Source organism: Acipenser ruthenus, chromosome 22 (genome assembly GCF_902713425.1).
Source record: "Acipenser ruthenus chromosome 22, fAciRut3.2 maternal haplotype, whole genome shotgun sequence".
Taxonomy (NCBI): domain Eukaryota; kingdom Metazoa; phylum Chordata; class Actinopteri; order Acipenseriformes; family Acipenseridae; genus Acipenser; species Acipenser ruthenus.
The window spans coordinates 13,985,828-14,009,412 of record NC_081210.1 but is presented as its reverse complement, the minus strand read 5'-3'; the positions used below and the strand labels follow the sequence as shown (position 1 = coordinate 14,009,412).

Below are 23,585 nucleotides of genomic sequence, written 5' to 3'. Positions count from 1 at the left end.
GTTATTGTCCTTCATCGTGTGTAACCACCTGTCACAAAGACGGCCGGAGTGGGTGGCGTCAGACCAGATGCAGGAAATAAACAGACAGAGACTTGGGGTTTTGTTGAGGCTGAGCGTGTGATCGCACTCAGCATTTAATAAACAGAACAGAAAATAAAAGGTTTGAAACAAAACAGGACACGGCACTTTAAGCCAAAATAAAAAAGACAAACAAAACGTACTAACACACAAACGGTGCACGGAGACAAACAAACACGGTGAGAACAAACACTTATATTTACGCTTTCTTTCACTTTCTTTCTCTTTCTTGTTTCTCCTTCTCCACACCCGTTCTCCACTCTCGAACACCCAAACTCGAGTGACAGAAATGTGCATCTATATATACTGTTGTGCTGGGATTCAATTACTAATTAATTATTCACTTGAATCCCAGCACGTGAATTAATTATGTGCAACCCTGTGCTCACATATTACATTTAACCAGCACGTGAAGTGATTTGTGCCCTCCTCGTGCCTAAATACAAATCTACACTTTTTAAATACACGTGAAACACAGACCCGTTTATATCCCGTGTACCAATGACTATACACCAACATTTACACACGCATGCAACACACAACACATAACACACAAATACACACAGGGGCGGGGCGCATTGCCACACCACCTTAAAGGAGCATGATCAGTGACAAGCGAGAAAGAACGCCCCAACAAGTAATAGCGAAGAGCATGAGTAGCCCATTTGATGGCTAAACACTCCTTCTCAATGACGGAGTAGTTAATTTCCCTAGGAGCCATTTTTTTTTGCTCAAATAAATGATAGGGTGTTCCAATCCGTCAACTTGTTGGGACAGGACTGCCCCCAGACCAATGTGGGAGGCATCAGTCTGAAGGATGAACTCTTTGCTGAAATCTGGTGAAATCAGAGCGGGGGCTTGACAGAATCGCTTCTTAATCATATCAAATGCTTCCTGACACTGCCCTGTCCATTTAACTAATTTTGGAGCAGCCTTTTGGGTGAGATCGACCAGGGGGTTGACTATGGTGGCATACTCGGGGATAAAACGGCGATAATAGCCAGCTAACCCCAGTAGTGATCTCACCTGTGACTTGGTTCTCGGGATCGCCGTCTCCACCAGCGCCTGGACTTTGGAGGCGATAGGCTTTACCCGGCCATTACCCATAATATAGCCAAGATACTGGGTCTCCTGTTTGCCAAATGCACACTTGCCCAGCTTGGCTGTTAGCCCAGCCCCCCTTAGAGACTGTAGGATGGCTGAAAGCCTAATAATATGCTCCTTCCAGGTGGAGCTAAAAATCACTACATCATCGATGTATGCGGCTGTGTACTGATGATGAGGAGCTAAGACCTGGTCCATCAGTCTCTGAAAGGTGGCGGGAGCTCCATGCAACCCGAAGGGCATGGTCCGGAAATGGAACAAGCCATCTGGGGTAGAGAAAGCAGTTTTCTCTTTTGAGCTCTGAGTGAGTGGAATCTGCCAGTACCCCTTCGTCAGATCCAAAGTCGAAATTAACCGCGTCTTACCCAGTCGGTCGAGGAGCTCGTCCACTCGGGGCATTGGATACGCATCAAACTTAGAGATGGCATTGACCTTCCGGAAATCCACACAGAACCAAGTGGAGCCGTCCTTTTTGCCCACCATCACGATAGGACTGCACCACTCGCTCCGGGAAGGCTCAATGACTCCAAGCTCGAGCATATCCTCCACCTCCTTGTGAACAGGACCCCTGCGACTCTCCGGGATCCGGTACGGTCTCTCTAGGACCCTGACACCTGGCGGAGTAATAATAGCATGAGAAATAACATTAGTTCTGCCGGGCAAATCAGAAAAAACATCACTAAACCTTTCCACCAACTGGAAGAGCTCACGTTTCTGATCCGGAAGTAACTGTTCTCCCATCAGAATGTTAGTTGTAGCTAATGAATTGACAGTGGGACCAAAATCCTCTTCTAAACTGTCACCAGCTATAAACAGGGCCTCCCTTTCATTCCAGGGTTTTAGCAAGTTAATGTGATAAATTGCTGTCTTATTTCGGCGATTGGGATGTCTAATTTCATAATTCACATTACCAATTTCCCGTATCACCTCATATGGCCCCTGCCATTTAGCATACAACTTAGACTCTGATGAAGGAAGTAGCAGCAGTACTTTATCACCTGGCCGAAAAGTCCGAATTCTTGCTTGTTTGTTGTACTGCTGCTCTTGGCGATGCTGAGCTAGTTTTAGGTTTTCTTGTGCCAAACGACCAACCAATTCCAGGCGGTCTTTTAACAGGATTACGTATTTGACTATGTTTTTGGAAGTTTTTGTTTGCTCCTCCCACCCTTCTTTCACAAGATCCAGAATGCCCCGTGGTTGCCTCCCATACAGCAGCTCAAAGGGAGAGAACCTGGTCGAGCTCTGAGGCACCTCTCTCACTGCAAACATCAGGTAGGGGAGGAGTTTAGCCCAATGTTTCTGCTCTTGGGTGACAAACCGCTTCAGCATCTGTTTTAAAGTCTGATTAAAACGTTCCACCAAACCGTCCGTCTGCGGGTGATAAACAGAGGTTCGAATGGACTTAATTTGCAACAATTTATACAATTCTTTCAAACACTGTGACATGAAGTTCGTTCCGTGATCAGTGAGGATTTCTTTTGGAATCCCTACTCTCGTTATAATCTGTACTAACTCTCGAGCAACTGCTGCGGCACTAGTGGATCTCAATGGAACTGCCTCTGGATATCTGGTCACGTAGTCCACCACTACCAAAATGTGCGTGTATCCAGAGTCAGACTGGCTCAAGGGACCCACTATGTCCATAGCAATGCGTTCAAAGAGAACTGAGATCAGGGGCAGTGGGACCAGCGGGGCCGGGCGAACCCGCCCCGGCGCTACTTGCTGGCATTCCGGACACTCCGCTACATATCGCGTCACCTCACTATAGACTCCCATCCAATAAAATCGAGCCAATATTCGTTCCCGAGTCTTATCGCTACCTAAATGGCCCGAACAGGGGACATCGTGAGCCAACCGCATGATCTCACGTCGAAAAGACTGAGGAACGAGTAATTGTGTTACAATCTGGCTTGTGCTCGTGGCTTGGGATACCCTATACAGCAAATGCCCGCCAATAATGTGGTGAGGATATGTAAGCGGCCGGTTATCCTCTACATCCTTCCCCTCGATAGACCGAACCTGCCCCCAGATGTGTGCCAGCGAAGGATCATTCTTTTGTTCCAACGCTAGGTCCACATCTCGGTCCCAGAACTTCGGGATATAGAGCAGAGCTACAGTAGCTTCAGCACTGGGGGCCCCAGTAACCTGCCCCCACAGGTCACACTGAGTCCCAATCCCCTTTCCCTTACATTTAACAGACTCTGAAGTTTCCCCCACCAAACCCCAGCCTTGTCTTATTGACATTCCTTCCCATTTTTCGACCCTTCGCTCTTTTTTTGTTTTTTTCGGGCGAAATCGGGAATAGAACAAATCAGCTTGCAGCGGGAATATTTTCCCAATAGTTTCCCCCGCTGCTCCCATGGTCTTACCGGAGACTGGCGTTACCGTTTTATTAATCATTGTTTCAAAATATGGCCAGTCTCGACCTAAAATAACTGGATATGGCAACTTTGCAGCCACTGCCACGATTACGCGGCGGGTATGACAGCCAATCGTCACATCTAATTTAGTGAGGGGGTAGTCCTTGTTATCCCCGTGAATACAGGAAATGACCACGACCCCGCGTGACACCAAGGTACCCCTGCCAACAGAGCTTCTTCAATTAAAGTCTGCCCACATCCTGAGTCCACTAACGCGTGGGTACTCACATCACCAACCCGTACATCAACAATGCCCCTCCCAATCATTACCCCTGGACTTACCTGGTGCTGTTGGTAAGTAATGGGAGGCCGCACCATATTCCATCGCCGCCGGACAATTCCGCGCAAGGTGGCCGACCTCATGGCACCGGTAACACGTGGGGTGAAAGGGCGCCCACGGAGCTTGTATGTCCCGCTGCCGGTTCGGCAGTGGGGAGAGGTTCTCTGCTCTCACCCCGCTGGGGGTCGACCTCGCCCTCCATTGGGGTGGAGGAAGGCCGTCCGTGGGGTGCCGATGAGAAGTAGCCCCGTGGGGGGAGGGGGTGAAGTGCTGTGGGGGTCCTGTCCTCGGAGTCGGTCCTGTCCGGGGTCGGTTGGAGGGAGGAGTGGGGGCAAAGACCACGGGAGCTGATGCCAAGGTATCCTCATACCCCTCAGCCAATCGGACTGCTGCCTCTAGCGTGGTGGGTCGATGCCTGGTGACCCAGTTCTGGGTGTCCGGCCCCAGCACCTTCACGAACTTCTCTATGGCAATCAGCTCGGTGATCTTTTCTGCATCGTTGGTGCCGGGGCAGAGCCACCGGGTCACATGATCCACTAGTTGCTGGGCCACCACGCGGGGTCGCAGTCCTGGGGGGCGCTGGTACTCCCGGAACCGGTGGGGGTGTGTCTCCTCTGTGATGTCCAGCCGCTGGAGAATGGCCTGCTTCACCTGGTCGTACACCAGGGCTTGCTCATGTGTCAGGGCTTGGTAGGCTGCCTGGGCCTCTCCGATCAAATTGGGGCCCAACTGGGTAGCCCACCACTCCCGAGGCCACTGAGCTGCTGTTGCCTGCCTTTCAAAGGCAACTAAGTAAGCCTCAGGGTCATCCTCCAGCGACATCTTCACTACCCTTACCCTTGGTAGGGGTACTGCTGGTTGAACCGCCGGTTCCCTCCCCCGATTGGCCTCCAGGAACAAGCCATGCATCCTCTCCATCATGGCCGTCAATAATTCCTGATGCCTCCGATCCTGTGCCTCCAACAGCGCTGCCAATGCGGTTGGGTCCATTTATAATCCCTCTTCTTGACACCTGGTCAGGTGTAGTGGTGCAGTGAATGATTCAGGTCCACACAATCTTTCTCCCAAAACAGTCTGCGTGTTTTAATAATAACCAAAAATAATAACAATAACACCAATAAGGGGGCTCCCGAGTGGCGCATCCAGTAAAGGCGCTCCTCGCAGGATGTGCCCTATAGCCTGGAGATCGCAGGTTCGAGTCCAGGCTATGTCACAGCTGACCGTGACCGAGAGTTCTTAGGGGGCGGCGTACAATTGGCTGAGCGCTGCCCGGGTAGGGAGGGCTTAGGTCGGCAGGGGAATCCACGGCTCACCACGCACCAGCGACCCCTGTGGCCGATAGGGCGCCTGTGGCTCTGCAGCGGATCCGCCAGATCTGTGTTGTCCTCCGGCACTATAGGTCTGGTGGCATTGCTGTGGATCTGCAGTGCGAAAAATGACGGCTTGGAAGGAGCACATTTCGGAGGACGCGTGTTCCAGCCTCCGTTTCCCGAGTCGGCGGGGGGGTTGCGAGCGGTGAGCCGGGGATACAGATACTAATTGGGCATGCTAAACTGGGGTGAAAACCGGGGTAAAATAATTGGCGATGACTAAATTTATAAAAAAAAAAAAAAACCAAAACAGGAACCAAAAATAAAAACAATAACACCAATAAGTCCACCCCTTTACCAGCGATGGTATTGGGGGGTACACTGCAGCTCTCTTAACAAAAAGTAAACAAAAACAGGACTTTGTTCGTCCCCACGTTCTCCGTGCACGCAGTGCTCTCGGTCCTGAGACGCGTGGTGCCGTGAGTGGTGCGGTGCGGTGCTGTGCAGTGCAGGGACGTGCTCTATATATTGCCGGTCCGCGACTCACACCTCCTCTGCAACACAAAACACACGTAATCCAAAACAATAAAATAATACAGTCTCCGGCCGTCTGTTTACATTCTCAGCGCAAGCAGAGGTTTTGACATAGCTGCTTCCCCTTTGTACCCAGCAAACTCCTCCCTGCAGCCAACGCGTCGCCATGATTTCTCCAATAGAGGACTGCCCCGCAGCTGACTGCAATGGAATCGTCCTGAGTACTTGCAGCTACGCGCCCCTCCTAATATGGTCACCTTCCGGTTTCCACCTACCACCGAGGTGGTAGATCTAGGAGGCAGCATACCTTCCCCATTACACAGCGCCCTTTCTAATCGGGAGGGAGATTTGCAGCATCAATCCTTTCTCTCTCTATCACAAACCTTGTGCTCGCATATTAATTACTTTAAATGCACGTGAAGTGATGTGCAATCCTTGTGCTTAAATACAACTATACATTTTAAATAACTCGTGCTGCACACACCCATTTATATCACGTGCAGCCAACTACAATACACCAACATTAACACACATAACATACAACATACAGTGCCTTGCGAAAGTATTCGGCCCCCTTGAACTTTGCGACCTTTTGCCACATTTCAGGCTTCAAACATAAAGATATGAAACTGTAATTTTTTGTGAAGAATCAACAACAAGTGGGACACGATCATGAAGTGGAACGAAATTTATTGGATATTTCAAACTTTTTTAACAAATAAAAAACTGAAAAATTGGGAGTGCAAAATTATTCAGCCCCTTTACTTTCAGTGCAGCAAACTCTCTCCAGAAGTTCAGTGAGGATCTCTGAATGATCCAATGTTGACCTAAATGACTAATGATGATAAATAGAATCCACCTGTGTGTAATCAAGTCTCCGTATAAATGCACCTGCACTGTGATAGTCTCAGAGGTCCGTTTAAAGCGCAGAGAGCATCATGAAGAACAAGGAACACACCAGGCAGGTCCGAGATACTGTTGTGGAGAAGTTTAAAGCCGAATTTGGATACAAAAAGATTTCCCAAGCTTTAAACATCCCAAGGAGCACTGTGCAAGCGATAATATTGAAATGGAAGGAGTATCAGACCACTGCAAATCTACCAAGACCTGGCCGTCCCTCTAAACTTTCAGCTCATACAAGGAGAAGACTGATCAGAGATGCAGCCAAGAGGCCCATGATCACTCTGGATGAACTGCAGAGATCTACAGCTGAGGTGGGAGACTCTGTCCATAGGACAACAATCAGTCATATACTGCACAAATCTGGCCTTTATGGAAGAGTGACAAGAAGAAAGCCATTTCTTAAAGATATCCATAAAAAGTGTCGTTTACAGTTTGCCACAAGCCACCTGGGAGACACACCAAACATGTGGAAGAAGGTGCTCTGGTCAGATGAAACCAAAATCGAACTTTTTGGCAACAATGCAAAACGTTATGTTTGGCGTAAAAGCAACACAGCTCATCACCCTGAACACACCATCCCCACTGTCAAACATGGTGGTGGCAGCATCATGGTTTGGGCCTGCTTTTCTTCAGCAGGGACAGGGAAGATGGTTAAAATTGATGGGAAGATGGATGGAGCCAAATACAGGACCATTCTGGAAGAAAACCTGATGGAGTCTGCAAAAGACCTGAGACTGGGACGGAGATTTGTCTTCCAACAAGACAATGATCCAAAACATAAAGCAAAATCTACAATGGAATGGTTCACAAATAAACATATCCAGGTGTTAGAATGGCCAAGTCAAAGTCCAGACCTGAATCCAATCGAGAATCTGTGGAAAGAACTGAAAACTGCTGTTCACAAATGCTCTCCATCCAACCTCACTGAGCTCGAGCTGTTTTGCAAGGAGGAATGGGCAAAAATTTCAGTCTCTCGATGTGCAAAACTGATAGAGACATACCCCAAGCAACTTACAGCTGTAATCGCAGCAAAAGGTGGCGCTACAAAGTATTAACTTAAGGGGGCTGAATAATTTTGCACGCCCAATTTTTCAGTTTTTTATTTGTTAAAAAAGTTTGAAATATCCAATAAATTTCGTTCCACTTCATGATTGTGTCCCACTTGTTGTTGATTCTTCACAAAAAATTACAGTTTCATATCTTTATGTTTGAAGCCTGAAATGTGGCAAAAGGTCGCAAAGTTCAAGGGGGCCGAATACTTTCGCAAGGCACTGTATAACACACAAATGCACACAGGGACGGGGCACATTGCCACAATCACCCACCCCAAATTCATGTGCCCAGTATGCCACCAAAGAATGAGATACCCAGGGAAAAGTATATATTTTCTGAATCTGCACAGAATAAGGATTTTAGAAATGGGTAACATAACATCTCCAGTCAATGGTTTGTTATCCATAATCCTTCTGCAATGTAATGTAATGTCATTGTCAATAAAAAAAGTTATAAAGCCAACTCATTCAATATATATATTTGGGGGATATGGGGGATATGGGTCTCCGAACCCTAGAAGCCACACGTCTCCCAGTTCGTGGCCTGTCACTGACAGAGTGTGTCTGGTGTGTCACTCAAAATTATCATGGTCAAGGATGAATGATCAAGTGATTAAAAAGAAACCAAAAACATTTCTTCAATGTCCATCATTTATATATCTTATTTTCTTTTCAAAAATAAATGTTATATATATATATATATATATATATATATGTACAGACTAACTTCTCTATAACGAACCCCAATGGGACCTGGAGAAATGTTTGTTACATCAGGGTGTTCACTATAATAGGGTTTGGCATTTTTCTGTATCAGAATAATGACAAAACGGCAAATTTGAATTGAACATCAACGCTACCAACGATGGTAATGCACTGTAATGCACAGAGGACACATACAGAAGACAGGGAGGCAGCAAGTCTCAATCGCCCTGCTACAGGTATGTTTAAACTAAAACAGTAAAGACATGAAAAAGGAAAGAATGTACACTTACATGCTTAATACAGTAATTACACGTCCTTTCTCTTGCAAAAACTATCCAGCGTAGATTGCTTCTCATGCCCGTTGCCTGGTTGCAGTTTGTATGAAGATGACGGACAGGCAACGATTGCATTCGTCATGCATGATTCGTACTACAATAGGTCATCTTTGAATTAGTGTTATCTTTGAATTAGTCAGCCATGGTTTTTGTTTTCACTGAGAGAATAACACGCTTGACACTGGAGAGAGTTCAGTGTCAGTCAGTACTGAGATTGTTGTATCCGGGTCGATCCTGTACGTGATCGTTCTAATAGGGCTAATTTGCATTGAAAAAATCGGTTCTTGCTGTTGGGATCGTTAAAAACGGGTGTTCGTTATAAGAGGGATTTGTTATAGTGAAGTTAGCCTGTATATATACTGTATCTATCTATCTATCTATATATATATATATATATATATATATATATATATATATATATATAGATATATATATATATATATATATATATATATATATAGATAGATAGATAGACAAATAAAATTTGATCAAATATAAAATATAAAAAAAATAGTCAAAAAATGATATTTTACATATTATTTTACATGATATTTTATCAATAGAAAATTAGCTGAACTCGTTTCTCTCCAACACCAACTTATGGAAGTGTCCTGATACCAATTTTATATCTCCTACGTAAAAAGTCCTACGTAGTAGATAAAAAAAAAGTCTTACGGAGGAGATAGAAAGTCCTATGTAGTAGATAAAGTCCTAGTTTTTTTTTTTTTAAATGGCACTAGGACGCTTCTATACCAACTCAACCAGACTCAACGCAGTTTGAGATACAAGGTTGCAAACAGAAACTGGAACAAAAAAAATACATGAGCCTCTGATCGTTGACCTCAAACGTCTCACTGGAGAAAAAAATAATGAAACCACATCATAGAATATCTTTGGTCACATGTTTCAAGTGCCTCCCCACACACGTGAGAAGTTTCAATAATGTCGACATGACAAACTCAGAAGTAGGAGGGTATTTCTGCATCATCACATCAACAAAAGAGAATGCAGTACAGTGCAGAGAAATGCAAGTGCGTCACTTCAAAGCTAATTCCACGAAACACGAGCTGGAAGCACAGCTCCTAATCAAAGGAGAGCTGTTTTATTATCGATCCTCATTGCAGAGAAACAAAAGTTACATGTAGATTGTTTTTAATTTGCTCTCGATGCATCATAGCGCTGGCCAGCTGTAAATTAGGTCTAACAGCTGTGTCCTATCGAAGGTATTTTATCACTGTAACATAATGAAGTTAGAACCACCGACCACATATTATCTGTAAAAGCTTCTAGATGATAGATCCCAAGTGAAAAAACGGCAATCCAGTGTTTTTTTAAAACATATTTTTAATTAGGACATAACTCTTACGTTAGGCAGCACTGAGCAAGCATTTTTGAGGACATAACAGATACGTTAGGCAGCACAGAAGTGGTTAATATTAATTTGGTAGTTGGAAACTTCGCACCTTTACTCTTCGTCAAGGTTCTTGATCAACTAAGACGTAGTTTTACACTAAACTAATGTGATCCATCTGCGTTTCCATCCATTTGCATTTCCTTCTGCCTGGTGTTGATGGCTAAAGTGTAATGCTGGCTCCAGGGATCAGCTTATTTTGCCTCCCTGGCGCATCAGCACACACAACGGCTGCGATGTTGGCTCCAGGGATCAATCACAGTGTGGTCTCCCCAGTGCCTTAGCATGATAACCATCTGGATTGAGCTGAGTAGGGTACATCTCTGGGGTCTTCAAGTGGGCACCTTCCAACCTTGGTGTTTCGTCAACTAGCCCACGACACCTCAAGAGGGCTCGACGGTGACTCTGGCGTCCCAGAATCACCCCCCTCCGTCCCCCAGTCAGCTTAACCCAACTGACTTACATGTGCATCAACGTTGCTTTCTTTCTATTGTGCTTGAAATCCCCAACCAGAATCTTTCCGGCTCGACCACAGCCTCCCTGCTGCTTCAGATAAGTTCTTCACTGTGCAGCGCAACTCTTGACCACTGAATCTGACGTCTCTGAGAAACCGGGTTGTAGAGTGTGCCACAAATCCTCGACAGCCCACCTCCACTGGGTAAACCCGGACTCTCCATCCTCGCTGTTCCGCTTCAGTGGCTAGTTGAGCATACCGCAGTTTCTTCCTCTCATACGCCTCATCTACAGCATCCTCCCATGGCACTGTTAACTCTACCAGGTGAACGAGGTGTGCTGATCCAGACCACAAGACAATATCTGGTCGAAGGTTAGTGGTGGCAATCTCAGGTGGAAAAATAAGCCGTTGACCAACATCTGCCAGCATTTTCCAGTCTCTAGCAGCTTCCAGTTGTCCTAGACAAGGCTTGGTTTTAATACCTTCTTCGTGGTTGCTCCCCTGGATGGAGGAATGTTGTCCTTTGTGTGTAATGTTTTGATGGAACTGGTGGCAACTTATTGGCCATGTTATGTTTGTCTTCCAGTAAGTCCAAACAACACAGCACCTGGTCATGTAAACCATCCTTGGCTAAGACCCACCTTACATCTGTCAAAATGTGCCTTAATGTTGCAGGTGATGAACACAAAGGACATGACAGATCCTCTCCTAGCCTGAGGTTTAGGTTCTGTGGTGTTGGGAGAACTTACTGTTCCATTATCCATAGGTCTCGCCAGCCGATCTTGCGTTGTTCCACACTCTCCCATTTCATCCATTCTCCCTGCTTGGCCTGGGAAACGGCCTTTACGCACCTCATCCTCTCCTCCTGCTTTTGCACCTCGTTGACTACCAGCTTCCTCCGTTGAGCTGGGGCTGCCTTGTGCCATGTAGGAGGAGCTGAACTGAGACTAAGACCTCCTCTTCCATGCTGAACTTGCCCCATGATGTCACTGATACGAAGGGCAGCCTTTGCATCTTCCACGGCTTCCTTTGCTGCCCACTTCCTTTGCCGCCCACTTCCTTCCAGTTTTCAACACAGGTGCTGCCTCCCTCACACATTCATCATGTGACTCTAATGCTAAAAACACAAATAACCCTTTATGCTCCTGTGTACTACATACCCATGTTAAATATAGAGATAAAAACAAGTTTTTTTTATTTTATTTTTTATTTTTTGTTTGAACAATGAAAACAAAAATGCTGCTAATAACAATAATAACACTATGTAACACAATTTTTGTTCCTGGGTAGTAAGTGTTATTTCCTAATTGCTTATGCCTCAAAATATCACTGTCCTGGTCACAAAAGCAAAGTGTGTGGGGAATAATAGCCATTTTCTATACTTTTGAGGCATAAGCAATTAGGAAATACCCAGGAACCAAAAAAAAAAAAAAAAATTGTTACACGGTGTAATCAGTATACAGTAATTATCAAATAAAAATCAACATCAAAACGTGTGCCATTATCGACTTGCTCTGTGCCATTTATTGAAATGTTCAATACAACAGAACCTGGGATTGCCTTCGCAACCACTGCACATTTTTCTTTCTTTTGTTTTCATTTTCGTAGCAGACCCTGCACCTTTTTTAAGTGTCTGCTTCGCTTGTGTTGGAGGGATAATCACAAATGCGTGTACACAGCTACTTTGCGCAGGCATTGTGATGGATTAGGGACTAGAGAATAATAATGACAATGATAAAAATAACAAGTAAACAATAGAATAGTTTAACGATTGTGTTTGTAAACAAACATGGTATTCATGTAGGTTAAACAAATACGTATAAATCATGAGAAGAAACATGTGTAATGTATTTAATGCCGTGTCTTTCCTTAGTAGTACTGTTGGTCAGCCATTAATAAAAAGGCAATCCAACTGAATTGGCATGCCATCACCCTCACGGAGTATTGGAGATCGAAACAAATCCCCCCCAGGGCTGAGAATCAACAAGAAGCCGACATTTGGAGCTAAAGATATAAGTTTTGTAAAGAAATGGGAACAAGTTTTAAATAAATGCTCACTGGATCTAACACTACTCATAATTGAACAAACTAAACAAGAAAGCGCATCCCTGAAAAGTGAAGTGATACAACTAAAGGAGAAGAATCTTCACAAAATTTAGGACAGGCCCAGTTTTTAGACCATCGTCACAGCCCAGAAGAGAATCAACAGGGAGTGCTTCAAGGAAAACAAGGAGAGGAAAGAGGAAGACGATGATGCAGGCCAACGCAAAGAATCACCACCAGGGGTCAGACATACCGGCAATCAACTTATTTGACTATACATTAACTGAGGAACAACAAACAGTTTTGAGCAAGGGTCTGTCTTTTGTACCCACTAATAGACTCAATGCTTTTAATCTAAAAATAGTTCTTTAGACAATTACATTCAAAAAATTATTTTGCAACAACATGTACAGATGTACTTGAATTTTTTTAAGAAAAAATCCACTTTTTTTCCGGTAGGAGTTCCAAATCCTACTATAAGTACTTTTTCCAAACTGGTAGAAAAAGAGATTAAGAACATAAGAAAGTTTACAAACGAGAGGAGGCCATTCAGCCCATCTTGCTTGTTTGGTTGTTAGTAACTTATTGATCCCAGAATCTCATCAAGCAGCTTCTTGAAGGACCCCAGGGTGTCAGCTTCAACAACATTACTGGGGAGTTGGTTCCAGAACCTCACAATTCTCTGTGTAAAAAAAGTGCCTCCTATTTTCTGTTCTGAATGCCCCTTTATCTAATCTCCATTTGTGACCCCTGGTCCGTGTTTCTTTTTTCAGATCAAAAAAGTCCCCCGGGTTGACATTGTCTATACCTTTTAGGATTTTGAATGCTTGAATCAGATTGCCGCGTAGTCGTCTTTGTTCAAGACTGAATAGATTCAATTTTTTTAGCCTGTCTGCATACGACATGTCTTTTAAATCCAGGATAATTCTGGTTGCTCTTCTTTGCACTCTTTCTAGAGCAGCAATATCCTTTTTGTAATGAGGTGACCAGAACTGGACACAATATTCTAGGTGAGATCTTACTAACGCATTGTAAAGTTTTAACATTACTTCCCTTGATTTAAATTCAACACTTCTCACAATATATCCAAGCATCTTGTTGGCCTTTTTTATAGCTTCCCCACATTGTCTAGATGAAGACATTTCTGAGTCAACATAAACTCCTAGGTCTTTTTCATAGTTCCCTTCTTCAATTTCAGTATCTCCCATATGATATTTATAATGCACATTTTTATTGCCTGCATGTAATACTTTACACTTTTCTCTATTAAATGCCATTTGCCATGTGTCTGCCCAGTTCTGAATGCTGTCTAGATCATTTTGAATGACCTTTGCTGCTGCAACAGTGTTTGCCACTCCTCCTATTTTTGTGTCGTCTGCAAATTTAACAAGTTTGCTTACTATACCAGAATCTAAATCATTAATGTAGATTAGGAATAGCAGAGGACCTAATACTGATCCCTGTGGTACACCACTGGTTACCTCGCTCCATTTTGAGGTTTCTCCTCTAATCAGTACTTTCTGTTTTCTACATGTTAACCACTCCCTAATCCCTGTGCATGCATTTCCTTGAATCCCTACTGCGTTCAGTTTGAGAATTAATCTTTTATGCGGGACTTTGTCAAAAGCTTTCTGGAAATCTAAATAAACCATGTCGTATGCTTTGCAATTATCCATTGTCAATGTTGCATCCTCAAAAAAGTCAAGCAGGTTAGTTAGACACGATCTCCCTTTCCTAAAACCATGCTGACTGTCTCCCAGGATATTGTTACCATATAGGTAATTTTCCATTTTGGATCTTATTATAGTTTCTATAAGTTTACATATAATAGAAGTCAGGCTTATTGGTCTGTAGTTACCTGGTTCGGTTTTGTTTCCCTTTTTGTGGATCGGTATTACGTTTGCTATTTTCCAGTCTGTCGGTACAACCCCTGTGTCAAGAGACTGTTGCATGATCTTGGTTAGCGGTTTGTAAATAACTTCTTTCATTTCTTTGAGTACTATTGGGAGGATCTCATCTGGCCCAGGGGATTTGTTTATTTTAAGAGCTCCTAGTCCCTTTAACACTTCTGCCTCTGTTATGCTAAAGTTATTTAAAATTGGATAGGAACAGGTTGACATGTGGGGCATGTTGTCCGTGTCCTCCTTTGTAAAAACTTGTGAAAAGTAATCATTTAATATATTTGCTATTTTTTTTTTCTTCATCTATGATTTTGCCATTTGTGTCTCTTAGACATTTAACCTCCTCTTTGAATGTTCTCTTGCTGTTATAATATTGGAAAAACATTTTGGAATTGGTTTTAACCCCCTTAGTAATATTGATTTATATTTCTCTCTTGGGCTTTCTAACTTCCGTTTGACTTGTGTTTGCAGTTCCAAGTACTCTTTCTGTGTACTTTGTTTTTGGTCCCTTTTAAACGCTCTGAAAAGTGCCTTTTTTCGCTGAATATTTTTTTTAATTGATCTATTAAACCATTTTGGCCATTTTGTTTTAGATTTAGATTTGTCTACTTTTGGGATGTAATTGTTTTGCGCCTCTAGTACTACATTTTTAAAAAACAGCCATCCTTTTTCTGTGGATTTTTTCTCTATTTTACTCCAATCTACTTCTGTTAGTCTCTGGGCCGTTGCCTGGAATGGCAGTGGGGGCGTAGGGGATGTGTAACCCCCACTGCGCACTAACGCACCTACCGGGTGCTATAGGCACCGAACTAGTACTGAACAGCAACTGTGCATTCTTACTGTGCATTCTAACTGTGCATTCTAACTGTGCATTCTTACTGTGCATTCTTACTGTGCATTCTAACTGTGCATTCTAACTGTGCATTCTTACTGTGCATTCTTACTGTACATTGCTTGCTATTGCATAATGCTTGGGGTTATCCCTGTGGCACATGCAAGGCCAGCCTGCCTGTCTGGTACCAAGCAGGCTTGTTGACAGCTCAGTTGCTGTCTTTATCAAATCGCTTTTCTGCGAGTTTTGTGCACATTTCTCACTCTGCGTCTCTAGGAGCTGGCATTCCCATCTGAGGACGTGGAGTCAGATGGCGCATCCCCTGCGGTTAAGCTGTCCCTGTAACAGCAAAGCTTATGCCATTGATTAAGAGGCCACTGCAGTTTTGCAGGTGCCCTGGTCTACAGAGTGCCCGGTTGTATTGCATGAGCAGATGCCCCCTTGAGAGCAGCAGCAGTAGTACTGTACACTACTGTACCGACCTGGTGCTACAGGTACCGAACTGGTACCAAACCAACCCTGTACCGTTCTGGTACAGTCCCGATGCTGACCTGCTACCAACCCTGGTTTTACTATCCCCAATCTGGTACCGAGCAGGCCTTGTTGACAGTCCAGTTGCTGTTTTTTGCAAGCTGAGGCAGCAACTGTACATTCTTACTATACATTGCTTTTCTCAGGGAGCCATCTGATGTATTGGTGTCAGTGCACCATGGACATCTGTGTGCTTACTACCATTCAAACCTGCTACTCTCTGCAGTTCAAGCACGGTCCCTCTCCCTTTCGGGGCGTGACTGCAACATCAGTCATGGACCCCTATGAAGGACATTGTTCACCTTCGCAAAAGCGGGCGAAATGCAGGGTTTCTCCTTAGTGAGAGTCTGTTTAATTTTTACAAAGGCCAGGACAGGGGTTACGCTCCATACCGATCCTGCCTTTTGCCGAACACTGTCTCAGCATTCCATGTCAACCAGTCTGTGGATTTGGAGGCTTCTTTCCACTTCCTTCCAGTATGTCAGGGAGCTGGAGCTCCATATGCTGTGCCCAGTGCGGGCCCTGGAGTACTGTGTTAGCAGGACGAAAAGTTGGAGGCAGTCCAATGATGTGTTGTCTGCTCTGGGACGAAGTCCTATGATCAAACCCTGTTTAGGCAGAGGCTGTCCAATTGGATAGCAGACACATGCAGAACTGCCTATGAGTTGGATAACTTGCCCCATCCAGAAAAGCTCACTGCCCATTCCTTCAAGGGCATGGCAACTCTGTGGGCTTTATTCCAGGGTGCATCTGTCAATGACATTTGCAATGCAGTGGTGTGGGCACGACTACATCACAAGCACTACATGCAGCTTTCATATATTCAGGTTACAGGGTCTTTAGGTTAAATATCCATTAGGTAATGGTTACATTTCTATTTCAGGGAACCAGGGTTGTGATAATATCCTAACGTTCCTCGTGAAACATCCCATTTCTGAAAGAATAGTGTAAATATATGCATTTTCATCACTTAAAAATAAATACAGCAAATGTTTGCCTTATTGACTTAGGAACCTGACAGCCAGTTTAGTTTGCTTCCGGTAAATGATCGGACACACTGCACAGAGCTGCACGTTTTTTTAAAAATGTCTTCAATGAAAAAAGATTGGAAATATTTCTGCAAAAGATCGCTCTGTCCAATACAAGAAGGGGACATTCAACATGCCTGTTGTTATTTTTACATGTATTTATGTTTTTATTTTGTTCGATAATTCACTGATGGTGAAAATAGAATGCATTTAAAAGGTGGACATAAAAAACTAAATATTCTACAATTTAGCATTTACTGTGTTTCAGCTAAGCATGTCAATATTTAGGAACATTTGTATAATAACTTTAGAGAAAATTATACATTTTGGCAACACTATTTTTCTGTAACTGATAAAATAACTCCCGTGTTGTTCTTCCATTAGCTACATAGTTCTCAGACGTGCAGTTTTGAAAGAAACACATTTTCAACTACTTATGCTTTAGTATCAGGAATCTGTTACACTTGCACTTCCTATGTCACTGCAGCTCAGCAGTGTCTAGTGGGCATGTTATGGTCAGTCAATAGGGGAAGCTGATTGGTTTGATTTGGTTAAAAACAGGCAAGAAGACATTGAAGGGCTGGAGACAATTTCACCCTCCACAACACTGTCTAAAAACATGGCTTGCAACAGAGAGTTCTTCAACCAAGAGTAGCAGATCATGCTTTCAAATAAAACTACAAGTTTACTGTGCATTTGAGACCTGTATAATGAAAGTTAACTCAGGTAAGATTTACTGAACTAAGTGTCTTGTTTTTACAGCCAATAAGACATCCCCTTCCTCCTTGGAGGGCGGCCGGTCGGGAGGAGTGATCCACGTGTACGCCGATGACAGCACGGAGCGCACGGCCGGGAGCTTCATCCCTTACTGCTCCATGGCCCAGGCGCAGCTCTGCTTCCACGGGCACCGGGACGCTGTCAAGTTCTTCGTGTCAGTGCCAGGTACAACACCAGAGAGAGACCATCGAAGAGCAACCAGACCAATCCCAGGGCTTAAAGGAAAGAGCTACGGAGACAGGAAGGACAAACTGACTCTGTTTAGCTTAGAACAAAGAAGAATTAGGGGAGCAACCAGACTAATCCCAGGGTTTAAAGGAAAGACCTATGGAGACAGGAAGGACAAACTGACTCTGTTTAGTTTAGAACAAAGAAGAATTAGGGGAGCAACCAGACCAATCCCAGGGTTTAAAGGAAAGAGCTACGGAGACAGGAAGGACAAACTGACTCTGTTTAGCTTAGAACAAAGAAGAATTAGGGGAGCAACCAGACCAATCCCAGGGTTTAAAGGAAAGAGCTACGGAGACAGGAAGGACAAACTGACTCTGTTTAGCTTAGAACAAAGAAGAATTAGGGGAGCAACCAGACCAATCCCAGGGTTTAAAGGAAAGAGCTACGGAGACAGGAAGGACAAACTGACTCTGTTTAGCTTAGAACAAAGAAGAATTAGGGGAGCAACCAGACCAATCCCAGGGCTTAAAGGAAAGAGCTATGGAGACAGGCTTAAGGCTACAGGCTGAACAAACTGAATCTGTTTAGCTTAGAACAAAGAATTAGGGTGGAAGATTTAAGTCTTTCAAATCTTAAAAGGAGTTGACACAGATACTTTAAGCACAGAAACAGAGTGGTGAGGGTATGGAATGGGGTATCTAGTCATGTTGTTGAGGCAGAATCACTGGGATGCTTTAACCTTTCCGCTACAGTGAAAATTCTGCCTGTTTGAAGTCTGACTGACATAACTTGACCCATATATTTAAGAACATAAGCATCAGCATGCACAATGGCTGCAATGCTGGCTCCAGGGATCAACCCCAGTGCAGCCTCCCTAGCGCATCAGCATGACAACAGTCTGGACTGAGCTGTGTAGGTACCCTCTGGGGTCTTCAAGTGGGTACCTTCCATCCTTGGTGTTTCATCGACTAGCCCACGACACGTTAAGAGGGCTCGAAAGTGATTCTGGTGTCCCAGCATCAACCCCCTCTGTTCCCCACTCAGCTAAGCCCAGCTTACTTACCTTACTTTACACTGACGTTGCATTCTTTCTACGATGCTTGAGGTCCCCAACCAGAACATATATATATGGGAATGTACAGGGAATGTAAAGCATATTACTGTGGTCAACTTTTATAAGGGAGGTTTAGGCTTTTGGAAAAAATATTTGAGTTGGTCTTCATTTGTTATTGTGAAATTTCAAAATGCAGGCAACGTGCTGGCCACCCTGAATGGAAGCGTTCTCGACAGCCCAACAGAAGCCCCTGGCTCCACAGCACCCCCTGAAGCCGACTCCCAGCGCCTGCACAACGTCCTGGTACTGAGTGGAGGAGAGGGCTACATTGACTTCCGCATTGGTGAGTAGCGCAGCACAGACACTCTGATTTCATGTTAATGTATTTCACCTTTATTATTATTATTATTATTATTATTTATTTCTTAGCAGACGCCCTTATCCAGGGCGACTTACAATTGTTACAAGGTTTCAGGAACTTGATCTAAAAGTCTGCATGGGTATAACTCAAAGAAACACTATACACTAATCAATTGACCCTCTCAGTCCACAGGCTGCAGTGTATAGCAGGTTTATCCTTGATAAATACTAAGCACATTTGCTATTGAAGTAAATGTAGTTTACAAAATAATCCCATTAATCTTACCTATTTTGTACCTCCATTAGTTACAGCAAACACGTATTTTCATTTTAAAATGTGGTATCTGGGACTGCACTTGGTTAAAGAAAGTCTGTTACTGCTGTACTCCCTGGATCATTTCACCCCAGCAGTGTCTCCTGGGCATGTTGCTGGCTGAATGCATGGCAGTCAATAAGGGAAGCAGCTGATTGGTTATTGACAGGAAAGAAGCCATTGTAATTCCATAAATCGTACCCATTAATTACATTGGTCTCAAATGTTAAAGAAGCACTTTACTCTCCAGTAATGTTGTTGAAGCTGACACCCTGGGATCCTTCAAGAAGCTGCTTGTTGAGATTCTGGGATCAATAAGCTACAACAACCAAACGAGCAAGATGTGCCGAATGGCCTCCTCTCGTTTGTAAACATTCTTATGTTCTTATATAGCAAAGCCAATAAAGGGGTGGGGACAATTTCACCCTCCAGTTGACCCAAGGTAAGCTAAAAGCCTGGCTTGCAAACAGAGATTTATAACCTAGTGTAGTGCCAGATTTCATGTTTTAACAAGCGTTTCTTTTTAAACTGTACATTTGAAACCAATATAATGATTAGATGTAATAGAGAAAATGTATGGAACTATTTTGCTAGCTACAATTACTTAAATATATGAGACCCGCTCCTTTGACTAGCTAGTGTAACTAGCAATTCACCTGGACCCAGGCCTCAATCCAGCTTTAACAGGATGCTATTGAATGTGTGCCTCTGTCCCAGGCGATGGCGAGGATGATGAGACAGAGGAGGGATCCAGCGAGGCTCCGCAGGTCAAATCCACCCTGTCCAAGGCAGAGCGCAGCCACATCATCGTCTGGCAGGTGTCTTATGTGCCAGAGTGAGGACAGACAGACACAGACAGAACTGCACCCCCTCCCCCAAAACAGCACCCTGCATCCTACCACAAAAACAACAACACTGAGAAACCTGCTTCCACTGGAACCTCCCTGTCCCTTGTCCCCCGTTCCCCATCCTCGTCCCCCCAGCCCAGCCCCCCATACTTCCACTGGAACCTCCCTGTCCCCCGTCCCCCATCCCCGTCCCCCCAGTCCAGCCCCCCATGCTTCCACTGGAACCTCCCTGTCCCCCGTCCCCCGTCCCCCATCCTCGTCCCCCCAGTCCGGCCCCCCATGCTTCCACTGGAACCTCCCTGTCCCCTGTCCCTCATCCCCGTCCCCCGAGTCCAGCCACCCATGCTTCTGGTCTACAGGGGCTCGCCACGAACCTTGTAACAAAGCTAATGAAGTTAAAAGGAACTTAATACAATGACAAACAACATTGAGAAAGGTTTCCAGTCAAAAAGTTTGCCATTGAATTTATTATCACCTAGCTATGAAATCTTCTTGAAAGATGCAAAGAAATCAGTCCACTGTATTGAATCGTGGAGGGATTTGTGATGCTGATGTCTGTTGGCTCTTTTCTGTCGGTGGAATTGCCAGTCCAGTTTTAAAGCTGCTTTGTAGAGCAGGCTCTTTACCAGATTTACTGTGGAGTGTCAAAAACCAGTTAGAAAGTTAACCGAATAATTCCAGATTTGACCTCATTTGCTTTGCTTTTTAGGTCTCACGTGTTCTTGTATGAAAGATGCACACATTATGGTAAAGGTGTATATGAGTGAAAACATTATTTTGTACATTTTCTAGTACTTACGAGAGAGGCCACAGGGTGAATGACTTTAGGCTGGTTTCACAGACCCTGATTTGCACTGATTTTGGATTACTTTACCTAAAGTAACATTAGGTAATCCGAGATTAACCCCTAATCACGGTCTGTGAAACCAACCCTTAGTGTTTTCAATGTCTCTGCATTTAAGTGCAGGACTGAAAAATGTACAAGATTGTTTTTTTATTTATTAATTCCAGAGGAAAAAAAACAAAACATTAAAAATGAAATGTTTACGATAATGTGTGCATGTTCATACCTGAAAATCCATACAAATTGACGGTAATTTAATTGTAATATTTACTGGATTTGTTAGCTGTACCTCTGAAAGATAACACAGCAGCCAAAGCCATCCACAACCCTAACAACTGTATATATTGTATTATTATTTTAAAGTATTTATTTATTGTTTTAAAAAGCATTTAACAGAGTCGATACCAAACCTCAAAACAATAGTCAAGCAAACCAAATGTAGGAAATAAGAGAGTAGGAGAGAGCACAGGGGTCAGAAGTGAAGCTAGGAAAACAGAAATACTGACCTCCGACGACAGACATCTCGACTAGAAGTCTTTAACAACGTTGAATCATTTTCTTTTAGTACTTCTGAATCCAGCACTTGAGTGTTTAATGGTTATGGATGAGAAGACTGCACTGGCCCTATAGCAGGACAGCCTCCATGCTGTGTAACATTCTTGAGCCAGAGCTCAGGATGACTTGCTTCCAGACATCTAGCCAATAGAAGCTGCAGCTCACACAAGGAATATCTGCACCCAAGTCAAAGAGAGCAGCAGTCTTAGCAATGGGACTTACCAACTGCAAGGACTGTTTAATGGAATCAGGATCCGTTTGGCTTCCTGGGATTTCAATAACTTATTGCCTCGTGGCATTTCTTAATTAGCAAGCTTTGGTCGTGTTGCTCCGGTTCCTTGGCTGGTGCAACATTCATCGAGTTAGAATCCAGACCCCAGCTACACTCCAATAACTCATTACTGCTACAAACTGCAGACCAGCTACACAAGAACTCGTTACCCTTGTGCTGCCCCGCTGTGACCAGCAGCAAGGGGAGCGCTGGCAGTCTCAGTCCGTGCTGCCCCGCTGTGACCAGCAGCAAGGGGAGCGCTGGCAGTCTCAGTCCGTGCTGCCCCGCTGTGACCAGCAGCAAGGGGAGCGCTGGCAGTCTCAGTCCGTGCTGCCCCGCTGTGACCAGCAGCAAGGGGAGCGCTGGCAGTCTCAGTCCGTGCTGCCCCGCTGTGACCACCGGCAGTCTCAGTCCATGCTGCTGCCCCGCTGTGACCACCGGCAGTCTCAGTCCGTGCTGCTGCCCCGCTGTGACCAGCAGCAAAGCCAGGGGAATGGTGGCCAGCTTTATCTCTCCGCTATGTTATGTATGTAAACTACCTTGTTTGTTGTGACCCAGGGGCTTGTACACTCGCTGCTTAGTATCCTGATGTACGAAGAGGCTTCTTGTAAAGACTGCTGTAAGATTATCTCCCCGCTTCTTTCCCTTTGCTATGTAATACACTCATTAAACATGGAACTTTATCTGTATGTAATAAACATATTCATGTTATGAAACACAGGCATGTGTGTGTGTGTGTATGTACACCTCCGCTTCACCGCCATACAGAACATCCTGTAGGGGGCTGAACGATATCCACTCCACAGGAGCACAGACCACTTTTCAATCAGAAAATATTTTTTTATAATATGTATGTTAGGACCACATGTGCCCCGAAATGTCTTGCTAATGACCCCATTGCGATGCAGAACATCAAATAGCAACCTAAATATTCTACATTTGATTAATTCTAACAAATAATAACATTAATACAATTATTTGAAGTGTTATTTTATTCAGAATACAGCAAGAATGATGGTACTCTGTTGTGTACTGTACTGCGCAGCTAATAATAAATGGGTCTGTAGCTATAATTGGAAGACGGACGCGCACTGTGATGTTGCTGCTCACTGCTTGTGTTTTCGGATGATCTTCAGATCAGGTTTCGGGTTAAATAAATGTTCTGCATCGCGATGGGGTAATTAGCAAGACAACCCCACCCCGAACACGAAAAGATTTCGGGGTTCTAAAAATTTTAATTAACCCCACTCTAGATGGGGGCGTATATCAAATAACAGTCTAGGAATCTTAGTGTGATGTCATTTCCATCTAATAAAATTACATTTCAGAGGGCTGCATTGCCTCAATATTTGGGTCTACAATATGTTATAAAAATATTTCAGGTGGCTCTATCACATCAATATCAGGGTCTATATAATCAAATATAATTTAAATATAAGTTATTACGTCTTCATAAACTGTATTCTGGTAG

At 44.1% G+C, this 23,585-nt stretch overlaps 1 protein-coding gene across 5 annotated transcripts in view; it reads left to right on the top strand.

Moving 5' to 3' along the window:
• The window catches only part of LOC117431353 (C-Jun-amino-terminal kinase-interacting protein 3), a 217,073-nt gene extending 194,243 nt beyond the window's left edge, over positions 1-22,830 (top strand). For all 5 annotated transcript variants that reach the window (XM_058996000.1, XM_058996001.1, XM_034052192.3 and 2 more), the window contains 3 exons: positions 17,684-17,863; positions 19,120-19,266; positions 20,314-22,830. In XM_058996000.1, the coding sequence (XP_058851983.1) occupies positions 17,684-17,863; positions 19,120-19,266; positions 20,314-20,435 (449 nt within the window). In that variant the 3' untranslated portion in view covers positions 20,436-22,830. The remainder of the gene's footprint in view (positions 1-17,683; positions 17,864-19,119; positions 19,267-20,313) is intronic.
• The last annotated feature ends 755 nt before the right edge of the window (positions 22,831-23,585 follow it).